Raw genomic sequence first — 14,569 nt, 5'->3', positions numbered from 1 at the left:
CACAGGTGGTTATAGCATGTGGCTATGATATTAATTAGTAAAAACATCATTTTGAATATAAAACATAATGCAATTGTAACGAAAAATCAACTTCTCTGAAAGAAAAACTCACTATCAAATATAAATATAACAATGTACACTGTAACTCCAATAAAACGCGGATGACGGGGTCCAAGCCAGTGAGGACCAAGTTATAAACGGACAGCGATATAAGTTTTGAGCTCATTTATTGCAGGAGGCTATACAAAACAGGTATAGTATAGCCTATTATATAGGTCCTGTTTATTGCCATGCTGTGTTATCATTCCCCAATACATCCATATAAACTGAATCGTATCGATAACAGTATCTATAACGCTTTCCTAATGTTTATCCAATAATTCAATAAAATAACAACATCACTTTAAAAAAAAATCGTGAACATTTACGGCGATAAATTATTTATCGCCGTAAATGTTCACGATTTTTTTTTAAAGTGATGTTGTTATTTTATTGAATTATTGGATAAACATTAGGAAAGCGTTATAGATACTGTTATCGATACGATTCAGTTTATATGCATGTATTGGGGAATGATAACACAGCATGGCAATAAACAGGACCTATATAATAGGCTATACTATACCTGTTTTGTATAGCCTCCTGCAATAAATGAGCTCAAAACTTATATCGCTGTCCGAAATTCTTAAACATAATGTTTAAGAATTTCTTAAACACAACCATAAGCATACGCCATTTTTCAGAAGTGTAAAGAGTACAGTGCATTATGGGGCAGAGCTTTGATTGAAGGAGCGAATTTAAATTTAGATTAAATGCAATACGATACATGTACAAAGAAATGTTTTATTGCATCATACGCAGTCATGCAAAAAAACATGCTTTCCGGGGGACTTTCTGACATCTGGCACAGGGCTTCCCCTGGCCCAAAAATTTCTGTAGCCAACATTTTAGCCAACTGGATTTTTGTGTAGCCAAATTTTAGAAACTGTAGCCAAAGTATTAGCAAAGCATTCGGAACCGCCTGTTGTATAGGCTACAGTAGTGTTAAAGAAGAAACTAAACAAAGAAGCTTTAATATGTTTATTACTATAATCATCATGTGTGCATAACAAAAAAACACAGTTGTGCAGCAAAGTACACATTAGTCATAGCCGACACACAGCCGCTTCACTTTTGGATATTGCTGCAGCCTGCGCATTTGTCATAGATGTTTTCAGACTAAAGAGGCTTGTGAGGCCTCTTTGTGATCTGAAATAAACAAAATCAAATATGCTAAATTTCAAAACAAAAAGCTCATTTTGAAAAGTGTCAATATATATTTATTATGAAAATATTATTGTTATTTTTAATATAGTATTAATAATATAAACAATATTCATGTATATACATTTTAATATTAATGATTGTCATTCTTTTTTATTACCTTTTGATTTTTCGTGTTTTGAAATGTTGTCTTTTTTCAACATACTACACCCAGGTGTGAATGAACATGATTTTTGAAACTGTATGCATATTTTGCAAAATATCTTTTTTGATTTTGCGTTATAATATAACCACATGAATTCCAAAAGCCAAATATCTTTGAACGATCTTTTGTCAGATTTGATTTTTTTTTAGACCGATTCAATACATTCGTCAGCGTCCACAGGACGCTTATTGCCTAAGGTTGCCATAGTGGAAAACGCAATTCTGACAATGTTTAGGCTTATATTCCCATAAACCTGTCGTCATTCACAATTGCAACACATTAAGACTATGATCTTTAACAAACATTGCAAACAATTAACAAACTACTCGAAATTAAAATCAAATTATCAATTTCTTTACTTGCGTTCATTGTGTGACTTAGTTGATAATTCGCTAACTGCTATTACTCAAATTGATTGGAATCGGTAGCAGTCTTTAATCAGTGTTTATTGTTTATCTTAGCCGATAAGATGTACGATAACACCTTTTGTTTTCACACCAGCAAGCGTTCTATACATAGATGGTGACGTCACTGCCAGTACACAATGCACCAGCAAGTTTGCTTTGTTTCGATGACCGGTTCTGACCGCATTCGGTACCCCTCGCAGATTATCATAATCGGACTCGGGAGAAATACGGGTTGAAAGTAGTCCACCCACGTGATACCATTCTAAGAATGTTACAACAACAAAAACAATAACAACGATGGCGTCTATAATTCCTGTAGAGTTTGTACTTGTTCTGGCTTCAGAGCATAGAAAATCCCCATTTTCATATTTGCAAAATGTAAACAACTCGCAAAACCGGCCATGTTTGTTTTTACTTTGTAATTTTGATTCGCGTAGGCCCGCGTAGGTAGACCGCAATACCGCTTCCGAAATGTGTATTCATACTATCTCCTTCGAGGTACTTATCCGATGTTTGACGGAAAGGGCCGAGAATGTGCGATTGGTTCTGACCGGTGTTGCAGCAGACTGCGTATCAAATTTTCTGGTTAATAACACGATGATGCATTGACGCACAGTCGACGGTTAAAGAGTTTACTATCTGGGATGGTACTTGACAGGCAAAAAAACGTTTCGCCGAGCATTTTCGCCAACCGAGAATTTTATTCGCCGAATTTTAAAAACGTTTCGCCGAGCATTTTCGCCAACCGAGAATTTTATTCGCCGAATTTGCGAAACTTTCGCCAACGGCGAATTTGGCGAACGACAGCGGAAGCCCTGCTGGCAAAAACAAAAGTGAATCTAACAATTACACTGCATAAGCATGTTAATAAATCGTATGGATTATTTAATTAATTTCTTGTACACGTACTACGAATTAAATTGCTTAATACTAGAATGATATGTAATGAAATGTCAGAAAAACTTGTTTTATACAGTGCGCCATATATTTCACAGCCGCTCCTTTAATATAGACAAACTGAAATCATATTAAAGTAAGAATGTTTTAATAGTTTTCATTTGATAATTATGCCACTTGCACTTACCTTATTGAAAAAAAGCGCACCAAAGCGCTCTGATACGGAATACAAAAAATAAACACCGACTCGCGAGTTTTTCACACATTTATTGACTTTACAAAACAGATTAACACCAATTAGCTGTCGCTTAACCTCTAAGGGATTCAAATCGGTTAAACGGACGAATGAATAAAGCAATCAAGATGTATGTATTGACCACCATCTTTGAATTTTCTGAACATACATGAAGTTGCATAACATGGATTTGAATCAGAAATTTAAGGTTGGAGAAAAAACGGGATCCAAGCATCCCTCCCCCCCCCCCCCCCCTGGCGTTATATTGGACACGGCGTTATAATGGAGCGCATTATATTGGAGTTACAGTGTATTAAACTCTAAATCACCCAAAAACAGGGTGCATTGCTTTGAACAGCAATAACTTCCTCAATTGTGCAGCGATTGCCATAAACTTGGTCTTATTTAACGTAGAAATGAACAGCCTTTCTGGAAATGTACATATCTTGCAATATTTTTACAAATTTTAAGAAATAACACGATACCCAACTCGCGCGACCTATTTGTCATCAATCAGACCCAATCGAAGACTGAATCTTCACTGTTATGGCTATTCAAAGCAATGCACCCTGTTTTCCGTTGATTTTGAGTTGAATACCTTGTTATGTATATATATATAAATATATATTTGATGGTGACTTTTTTTCAAAGAAATTGATTTTTTGATAACTTGATTATTTTTATTGAAAATTATGTTTTTTTCTAATTAAAATAACTTGAACAATTATTTTAACTGTTAAAAAAAATCTATATCTAACCACAGGTGGTTAGCATGTGGCTATGATATTAATTTAATATCATAGCCACATGCTAACCACCTGTGGTTAGAAATAGATTTTTTTTAAGTTAAAATAATTGTTCAAGTCATGGTTAATAATAATCATTATGAATGAAAATTGTATAAATATTTTATTAAAATATTATATCATACAGCATTACTATTTTGAATTGTATAAAGATATATTAGATTGATTTTTTATATCATATTAAATATTTTATTATTTATTTTCTTTAACATAGGTGTATCAGATATTATGCATGCCTATACTTTTATTCATTACTTATTGACAATTTATGTTCTCTTTAATGCTTATTAAAGACATGCAAGTATAACAGTGTGTTTGTTTATAAAAACAGATCATTAGGCATGCACTATTCAAAAAGTAACCAGGAGTACCCATGGAGCACTTTTTTACCACATTAACAACAACATCACAACACCTCCAGTACTGAATAACCCACTGGATTGGGTTTTAAAACAACAGTGCATTGTCTGTGAGCAATCAACTGAAAACTACACAATACTACTAAGCTATCTTCCCAGCAATCAATGAAAACTTCACACCATGTGACTTAATTTAAATTTCATAGCCACATGCTAACCACCTGTGGTTAGAAATAGATTATTTTTAACATTTAAAATAATTGTTCAAGTCATGGTTAATAATAATCATTATGAATGAGAATTGTATAAATATTTTATTAAAATATTATATCATACAGCATTACTGTTTTGAATTGTATAAAGATATATTAGATTGATTTTTTATATCACTAAGCTATCTTCCCAGCCATCAAGTGAAAACGCTACACCATACAACTAAGCTATCTTCACAGCAATCAAGTGCAATATCTACACCATATGACTAAGCTATCTTCCCAGCAATGAAGTGAAAACTCTACTCAATGTGACTAAGCTATCACCAAGCAATCAAGTAAAAACTCTACACAATACGACTAAGCTATCTTCCCAGCCATCAAGTGAAAACGCTACACCATATGACTAACCTATCTTCTCCGCAATCAAGTGAAAACTCTACACAATATGACTAAGCCAGACATTCCCAAAAGTGTCGGACCTGACCGACATTTTAAAGACAGGTCCAATTGAAAATGCCATGTTGCCGGTCCGAATGTCCGGGAAATAATTCAAGAAGAAAAGTTGATTTATTTTATAGAATTTGTTCCAGTGTGCGATCATTTGAGAACGAATATTCCTAGGCATTCCAGAAATTTGCGCTTGGTACCAATTTCGTCCAGTCTTTTATTTATCGATTTCTATTTGGTTAGCAGTTGGCAAAGAATGAAAGGTAACTGAGGAAACCTCTTCGCTACTTTCCAAAAAATCTTACGATTCTGCGAAATGCTGCTAATGTCCGCCATCTTGAAATTTTAAGTGAGCAATGTTAAGCACTGCAGTAGCATATTGTAAAGCAATATGTAAACCGAATTATATATTGATGACATATTTGCTAGGTTACTGGTTACTCGTTTACATTTTCTACATTCAAACGATATGTATAAAGCACATTTTATTATATGTGCAAAACATGTTAATGTTTTCGGACTGTCGTATTTGGATGCAGTATGATTTGTCAATTTTAAGTTATTTTCGACGTTCTTTATAACATTTTTATAGAATGACGATACACATGCAGTGATACGGATGGTATGGTTTATAATATTTCGCATTGTAGTCACCAGAAATTATGGAGAAGAACAAACCAGCAGCCAGTTGAAGAAGACATCCTTCAGAGACGTTGGATGTGGATAGGCCACACCCTTCGCAAACCTGCATCCAATTCGACAAGGCAATCCCTCACATGGAACCCGCAAGGGAAAAGGAAGAGAGGGCGGCCTAGAAACACCTGGCGCCGTGACCTGGATGCAGATGCTAAGCAGATGGGCCAAACATGGGGGCAGCTTGAAAGACTCGCCCAGAACCGAGACGCATGGAGGAAGCTGGTTAGCGGCCTATGTCCCAGATGGGACCATAGGGGAAGATGAGATGATGAGTCACCAGAAATTGCAATTAAAAATACTACAAAAAAAAGTACAATAAGCTAGGTCACGGGGGTGTCCCCCATAGGGACTTGGCCCTTAATCCCCGTTGGGGTCCTGCGGTCCCAGTCCCCTAGCTTAATTTTCTGGATTTCAAATTTGGGTCAATTGACACCCCTGGAATTAAGAACACAAATATGTAACCATACAACTTATCGACTTAGGAAAACAACCAACACTACGTATTAATGGAGCATCTGAGTTGTTGCAGAACGACATAACACTTAACTTCGCAAATATATAGATACGATATATATGTTTGTACATTGATGTTTCAGTCCTATAAATCCCAGTCAGGTCCTGCAAGTTATCTACGACAACCGGACCAGATGTCCTGTGGACTTAAAATACTTTTGGGAATGTCTGCTAAGCTATATCTTCCCAGCCATCAAGTGAAAACTCTACACCATGTGTATAAGCTATCTTCCCAGCAATCAAGTGAAAACTCTACACCATGTGACTAAGCTATCCTCCTTGCAATCAAGTGAAAACTCTACACCATACAAGTACGCTATCTTCCCAGCAATCAAGTGAAAACTCTAAGAGCGAAGATTCGCACTGAATCTAGAGCTAGAACTGAATAATAGAGTTTTCACTTGATTCCTGAGAAGATTTCAAGCAACTACACCATACAACTAAGCTATCTTCCCAGCAATCAAGTGAAAACTCTACACCATGTGTATAAGCTATCTTCCCAGCAACCAAGTGAAAACTCTACACCATGTGACTAAGCTATCCTCCTTGCAATCAAGTGAAAACTCTACACCATACAAGTAAGCTATCTACCCAGCAATCAAGTGAAAACTCTAAGAGCGAAGATTCGCACTGAATCTAGAGCTAGAACTGAATAATAGAGTTTTCACTTGATTCCTGAGAAGATTTCAAGCAACTAACATTAGTTATCATAACGACACTAGAAAATAATGTATTCACTGACACCAGTGATGCATGAAGTGCATTGTTGACATCATTCATTCCAGTTCTCATGCAAAAAGTCAGCATTGAATTGTTTGTGTTAAATAATACAGATCCATTATAATGCAGACTGATAATATAATATCATATATATATAATTATATACAGATTTAGTTTTTACCATGTTTGGGTTTATATAGGTGACATACAAAAACTGTTAAATTATTTAGACTTTTTTTGTAAAAATTATAAGGTTTTGCCAAATTTTCCAAATTGACAAGAGCAAACACATATCCTTTTCTGCATGTAAAAAGAAGTCTAACAAACATGTTGTAAGATTTTCAGAAGAATAAAAAAATAATTTTCACTATTCCGATTGTCTGATTAGTATTAAAATACAATTTAAAAAACTAAATAAAATTCCAAATTTAGATCATGTTTTTTTTAAACAATAAATAATGAAGAATTAGGAGCAGGTACCACAATTTCAACACTGAAATATGTTGAATGCAACAAATAATTAGATCTTCCACAAGAACTGGGCTAAGCTTAACTATTGAAGTTAAATAAGGAAAGGCTCACAGCTATACAATGTGTTGAACTGTAGATGGAATATAAATTTAAACTTTGCATCTATTTGTAGAAATTCAAAAAAGGCAATAAGAAGTAAAACAACTTACCACGCTTTTGTTAATTCTTTTCAACATCCTTGAGAACTTTCGCTTTAAAAACCTAATGGAGTTGCGAACATGAGCTTTGGCTTTTCGCAAGTTCTTACGTTGTTTTCTAACAGTTTGTTGCAGATTACGAACACGATTATTATCAAGACGCCCTATAATCACAATCCTCTGTTTTTGTTTATTTTTGGATGCTCTTAGTGCTCTCCTATTGTTTTTGCTACTCCTTTTAAATGACCTCAACAGACGAGACATGGTCCTCATCTGCTTCCCATGGCTCTGTAAACAACCAACACTCAGATGAGAATTTCAAACATGAGGGAAATGGTGTCCCAAATAGCTCACCTAAGTACATGCAATGACAGGGGTTTACAAAAGGATTAAACTTCTGCTTGCATCCAGAGGGCTAGTTACTTTGTACAATAACTTGCTCCAAATTTAGTTGCCCAATATTTGAGTCAATATTAATTTTATTGATATATAAACAGACACATAAATTACACATGCAAAAAGAAAAATGTATGCATATAATTTATTTTTTAATAAATAATAGCAATCATTGAATGTATAGAACCAACTGCAACTTATGTGTGTTTTTTATCATCTTTCTTAAGAGGTCACAGTTTGAAAGAACTGTTAAACTTATCAAATGTAAGAGCTTATCAAGTTTCAAACAATCTTCATTTTCCATGTTTTTGAAAATTGTTTTGTTTTCAGAAGGTAGTGTTAAATGGGTCACAGTCATTTCTAAGTAGTAAAGAATAATGTTTTCATGAGAATCAGGAAGCTTGATTGTGTGATACTGCATATATCACATTCATTTGTTTTCTGAATTTTGGATCATAACATAACAACTGGCAAGACAAACTGCCTAACAAAACGACATTGGCAACTAAAATGCAAAAGGACAAACTTTATCAGTTGAAAAAATAAAAAAAAGTTAAGCATGGATATTAAATCAAATGTGTTTGATTATAAGAGAAGAAAGAAAATTTAGAGATATAACTATGAAAATGTATTAGCCCTATGTGCTATCTTCTTGGAAAATAACTTGCTCCAAGAACTTTAACAAGGAAAGGACAAACAGGCCTTGGTTTTAGTAAACCCTGCATTTCATTGGTTAATGGTCCAAACAAAACTGTTTTGAGTTAATGAGCAGACATTATTGTTCTCCTGCCACGTCCAGAAGCACGCCTGCCTGCAACAATACTGTTGTCCCCGTTATATGCCCCATTTATTAAAAATAATATATAAAAATGAGAACTTAAAATGCCACATCTGAATCGTACATGCTCTTTTATACCTAATGACAAAAATATGACATTTCTACAGTGAAATTACAGCATTGAAAAGAACAAACTGTTATTTTTACCGGTGAAAAGAACAAATTTTCGGAACTCCTTTTTCTATTTTTAGATTATCATAAATAATTATATATATATTTTCTATGATCAAGAGTGAATTAAAATCGACATTCCACCGAATACAACAAGTTTTATTTTCATTTTATGCTTTTTAACTGTTTATTTACATTGTAAAAGAGTTTAACTGGAGAATTTCGCTAGTATAATTACGTCATTTCGCCACACTAATGACGTCATTTTGTGTATAAAAATGTATTGAGGCACACTTCGGGAGGAACTCGGAGAAAGGGTAACTTTTCAGCAAAAGGGAAACAGCTGTTAATTATAATCTTGAAAATGGTGCATAAAAGAAACAGAAAATTTGTTAATGTCAGTGTAATATCGTTTATTATTTCACTCGTGATCATAGAAAAGTAATATTTTCTATGATCACTCGTGAAATAACAAACAATCTTACACTGACAAATATCCTCTCTATGTTTACTTTATGCTCAGCCACAAAAACTCTCCAACTCTCAAAATTGACTTACTTTCTTGAGTATCAAGTAAATCATATTTACACGTCCTTTCATCTTTTGAAGTTGCCTTCTCAAGTTAACGATATGTCTCTTAGAAACTCTATTTTTCTGAAAAAACAAAAGAACTGAATACAATTGTTCTGGTATCAAAATGTGACACTCAACAACATACATTGCATTAATTTGCATCAATTTGCTTTGTGAAAATATTAGCAAAATACCAAATTGTTTTGAAAAAGCTATGGACTAAATAGCACAATGTTATTTACTTGTAAACTTATGCACTTAAAAATCAGCCAATTTATATTAAAACCAATATGTTAATTTAAATAAAACTACTTTTAAGCAATTGTGAATTCTGTATGAAAACTAATATTTTTCTTATTGCAAACCAGGCGTTATAACATTTGCCCAAAACAAGTCCAATCATTCAATTTATGCCGCCAAGAATATGGTTTTTAGGGTAGAAATACACTAATAATGAACAACTAGACACACATTTGGCCTTTGTGACATGGAAACTTGACCGCAAGGAGCATAAGCAATTCTTATCATATATCTTCTGTCTTAAAGAATAACCAATCTTCAAAAATAATAAGAAAACCTTCATGGAATAAAAAAAAGTGAACAAAAACTTATGACCTTTATCATCAAATTTTGACCTTGACCTATTTTGACCAAGAGAAATCGGAAATGTATCGGACAAAATGTCTGGTGATGAGGATAAATAATCTCAAGCAACATCTCAGGAAAGCTTAATTTGCTAGTATGACTGTGCCAATGCAATGAAAAAAATTATCAAGTGCCGTCAAAATAATGAAAACGTAGACACAGAGGGACTCTAAACTTTTTTTATACACTAACACTTTAGACTATGTGGCAGAAATAGTTTATCCACTAATAGCTTGTCTACTTTAATAACTCATTTTCCAAAAATGCTTAGGAAAGCAACTGTTAAAAACAATTAATGGTTACTAATGTTTGTAAAGAGGCGTCTCCTGTCCATTAAAAAGTTATAAAATAATGATAATTCATTATTTGTCAAAATTATTGTCAGCACCTTTTGGTTATGAGGTATTGTAAGATTTTTAACAGAACAGTCATACTAAAATTACCAGATAAAAATAAAAGTAATATGGAACACATTCATTTGGATTTATGTACAACGAAACAATGATGTGTTATTTTGAATAATTTACCAATAATTTATCATACATTTTTTTGCACATACATATTTCATATGGACAGTTAGAATTAAATCACCAGTCTTACAGGGCTAGTGGCATTTTGGGAATTGTAAACTCCTGAATAAAAAGTTACAAATTGAAAATAAAGTCTTGCATACAACTACATGCTCTGTTTTGGGGTATAAACAAGAATTACAGGCAGATGTAGCTTTATTAAACTAAAGTTAAACTTACTGTTTTCATCATGATTCTTCTGACACTTTTATTCAGTTTCTCTTGAATGGACTTGCCAAACCTGTGTAGGGCAATTTTGGCCATCTGTGCAATTTTGTGTTGATTTGCGATTATTCTTGTGAGCCTATGAAAACCTCTCTGCAGACGCAGTGTCCGACCTGCAAGCATCTGCTGGGATCGGTGGATCATGACAAGAGCTTGCACAAACATCGGGCTCATCTTAACTGTCACACTTTTATTTGCCTTTCTCTGTCAAAATATATATTTAAAAACATTGCTAGATTAGTACCTTGTCAATAAGGTTTGGGCTGGTATTAATCAACAATAGTCTAAAGCTGGAGAATATTCATTAAACAGTAATTTCCAAATAGAATTTTAAAATTCAAATGACATGGAATTGAAAACCTCTAACCACACAATTCTTTATTTAGAATAACATCTTTATAACATCATATTACTATTTGCATGTTTTCTTGGTTCATAGTCAATTTGTCATTTTAGTCATAGAATTGGTTGGTTAATTCAGGTCTGTTTTTCTTCTCATCAAAACCCATTTTGGCAACATCTCCTCAAAATAATTCTTTTAAATCATGCATTCAACCCTCAAAACTGATCAAAGCCTAGTATCTTTAATGGCCCTACTCTGAAAATACTCCCCTAAAAAGGCTCAAAGCTATCTACCAAAATGGTGAAACAAGAGGGCTAAAAGGCCCTAGATTGCTCATCTGAGACATGTAAGTGAAACTGTTGTGTGCAGACTTGATGTTTGGGTAATAACTGTGGTTTAAATCTAAGATGTTTGTTCTGTAGGACACAGATTCGATATGGCCTGAGGCACTATCACAACAAATACACATTTTTTCATTGTATACATATAAATACAAGTAAACAAGTAATCCCTAGGGTGAGGCCAATTTATACCTAAAAGGGATTTTTAAACAAAGGTAGCAGAGGTTCACCATTTGAGGTCACACACCAAACATTTAGCTCATAGACCTTGGGGTTTCATAGAAGGCTTTTTTTTTTACTTATTTGCAATGTAAATCTATGTAAATAATGTGAACCCTGGGTCATTTTGTATTATTTTATGTCAATATAACTCAATTGATGGCTGTCAGAGAAAAAAATTCAGTTGAAACTTACTATTAATCAATTTGGTTTAGATTTTGGACATTTTCGGTTGTCAAATAAGGATGTTTTAGAAAAACGACGAGTAAGTGGAGAACACATGAAATCAAGATTTTGCTGATATATGCGGTCTCAGCATGGGCCCAGTTATTATTTGCTTGACTGAATATATAAGGTCAGAGCAGTACAAAGGTAAAAAATCATTCCTTTGAAGTTTCGTAAGAATCTGCCCAGCAAACCAGGAGAAATTAATTGAAAGAAAAGTTTTCCAAAAGAAAGACAGACGAGACAGTTTCCTTATAGCTCCGGCCTAAGTCACATCTAAAAGTTAAGCTACTAAATTTGTAATTTCGCAACCTTGAAGATTATAAAGAAGATTCTGAATCCGGTGTAGAGGCTTAGACCTGTGCTAGAAAATATCTCCATAAGTATCCATAAGTAAGTATTAAGTTTACACAAAATATTTGTAAGAGATAAACTTACTCCAATGACCATCATATTCTGTGCATCCTTCAAAATTGCTTCTGTGAGGCCCTTTTCAACATACAGCTTTGTCTGTAGGGTTTTAGCAGAGGCTGCCAATTTTGACATGTCACGAACAAGATATTGTAAGTGATTGTCCACCCCTTTCACGGGCGAACCAACCTTCTTGTCAAATTTATTGATTTTTGCAAGATCTCCCAAAACTTTTCTTATCATCTTTGATGTTGCACCCTTTGTTGCCTGCAATATTAACCTTTCAATGCTATATATTATAAAAGCAATTTATTTTCTTTCTCTAAGGAACAATTATTATGGCAGATTTCCCGAAACTTTGTCTTACCTCCGGACATGTCCAAATATAAATTCAAGGGCTGATCATAATTCTTAACTTGTCAGACTAAAATGGACAATACAATATTTTCAGGTTTTCCCATTAAATATTTATAGAACATGGCTCTTTTCCGAACGCAAAATACGATAGTTGTCGTATACAGTTCAAAATCGTCTTGTCAAAAATCAAGATTAACTGGCTATGTCAACAAATACATATCTGTAGGGCCCTTGTTTTGCCGTTTTTGGGGCCGAAATTCGGCCCCATTCCCCCCTTGAAATATTATACTTTTTTTCCCTATTTCAGCTAAAAATTTCCCCCTTCAAAAAAAAATTATTATTTTATTTTATTACTTTTATACCTTTGTTGCCAGCTGGTATTGTGCATACCTTTGATTAAATGTATATAAATGTAAATTACATTAAAATATATCAATTTTAAGTGTTGATTGGTTGGTGAAAAGATCTTATAAAATTCCCCTTTTCGCCCAAAACGACGTGAAATTCCCCCCTCTAAGGACCCCGGCCCCAATCCCCCAAAGTGTAGCAAGGGCCCTGTGTGGTTCCCCACATCTTCAGGCCGAGTCAATAGGTGAATGCGTCAAGCCAAGCTCAGTACTTTTTACCATTCAACAGTCAATTTTGGGACTTTTCAGTAAAACAAAACAACAACTGGGAGTTAGCGATTTTTTTATAAGCTGGTAATTGCCGTTTTTTTTACCTTTTCTTGAATATAAAAATTGTATCCATAATTTGGAAATATTTGAATATTGCGAAACCTACAAAATGTGTGTTAACAGGTGGAAGAAATAGGAGGATATAAATGCTCCTCTTGAAAATGTGTTGAGTAATGAAAGACAGGCAGACCAGGTTTGTCATTTTCTCCAGATACTGGTAAACTGACAAGCAATGTCTGTCTAGAATATAATGGTTTGGGGGTTAAGTTAAAAAAATGTGAATACATTTGTTACAAGTAATGTTTTCATAATCAATACCTACCAGTCTTGCATTGAAAAATGGGTTTTACAATTCCAAACCAAATTTATAGTACATTCTATCTTTTCTGTCCTAAACAAATGCCACCAACATACCTGAGCCTGGACAGAAACATAAATAGGAAGACTAAACCAAACGTCATAGATCATGACATTCCCTTTTAAATTGATATGATATAGTTACAATGACTATTGAAGTGATTTTTAGGATGAGGTATTGAATGCTGACTGAATAATGGGCTATTCAAAACAAAATGATTTTGATTAAAATGATGATAACACAATATTCATTGGTGACATTTGAAAATGTCTGAAAAACAGAATTTTTTGCTGGGGGTCTAGGGAAAGCTCCAGAAATTTAGCCAATTAGAAACCATTTTAAGTAAGGTAAAAGTTCTCATGTGAATTTAAAAGACTGACAGCTTATTTTCTCCATTATATTTATTAGAATGTATTTCTTAAAAAATAATGGCATTAAAAACCATATATTACCGTTTATTATGGACCGAATCAGCAGAGTTGCATCCACACATGTTAATCCATTTTGTCATAACACCATAGTAGGTCAGTAAACATGCTAAGCGTGTTTTCATAACTCCCAACATTAAATTCAGTTTTGTTCTGATGTTTTCTATAATTAGTACAATGACTGTTTTAAAAATCATTCAACTAAAAGACCGTAATGATAAATGGGTAACATGTTTTATTTGGAATTAATTTAGAGGAAATGTCAATTATGAATTATTCGCGATATAATTTATAGACAAAAACTAAGCTTTTAAGAGAAATGAACAGATCTCAATGTTCTCTTCCCTACAAAGTTTTTATCCAAAAATCAAAACACGCCTGCTTTCCATGCGTACAGCGTGACGTTTAACATTGGCGCTTTA

The 14,569-nt window shown here is 33.7% G+C and overlaps 1 protein-coding gene across 50 annotated transcripts in view; it reads right to left on the bottom strand.

The window, feature by feature from the left end:
- LOC127873833 (uncharacterized) overlaps positions 1–14,569 on the bottom strand; it is a 433,898-nt gene that overhangs the window by 368,067 nt on the left and 51,262 nt on the right. For all 50 annotated transcript variants that reach the window (XM_052417848.1, XM_052417841.1, XM_052417850.1 and 47 more), the window contains exons 7-10: positions 12,355–12,594; positions 10,744–10,992; positions 9,335–9,430; positions 7,444–7,719 (exon numbers count right to left, since the gene is read on the bottom strand). In XM_052417848.1, the coding sequence (XP_052273808.1) occupies positions 7,444–7,719; positions 9,335–9,430; positions 10,744–10,992; positions 12,355–12,594 (861 nt within the window). The remainder of the gene's footprint in view (positions 1–7,443; positions 7,720–9,334; positions 9,431–10,743; positions 10,993–12,354; positions 12,595–14,569) is intronic.

Source organism: Dreissena polymorpha, chromosome 3 (genome assembly GCF_020536995.1).
Source record: "Dreissena polymorpha isolate Duluth1 chromosome 3, UMN_Dpol_1.0, whole genome shotgun sequence".
Classification (NCBI taxonomy): Eukaryota; Metazoa; Mollusca; class Bivalvia; order Myida; family Dreissenidae; genus Dreissena; species Dreissena polymorpha.
The sequence above is the reverse complement of the archived record's forward strand: the minus strand, read 5'-3'. Positions and strand labels throughout refer to the sequence as shown.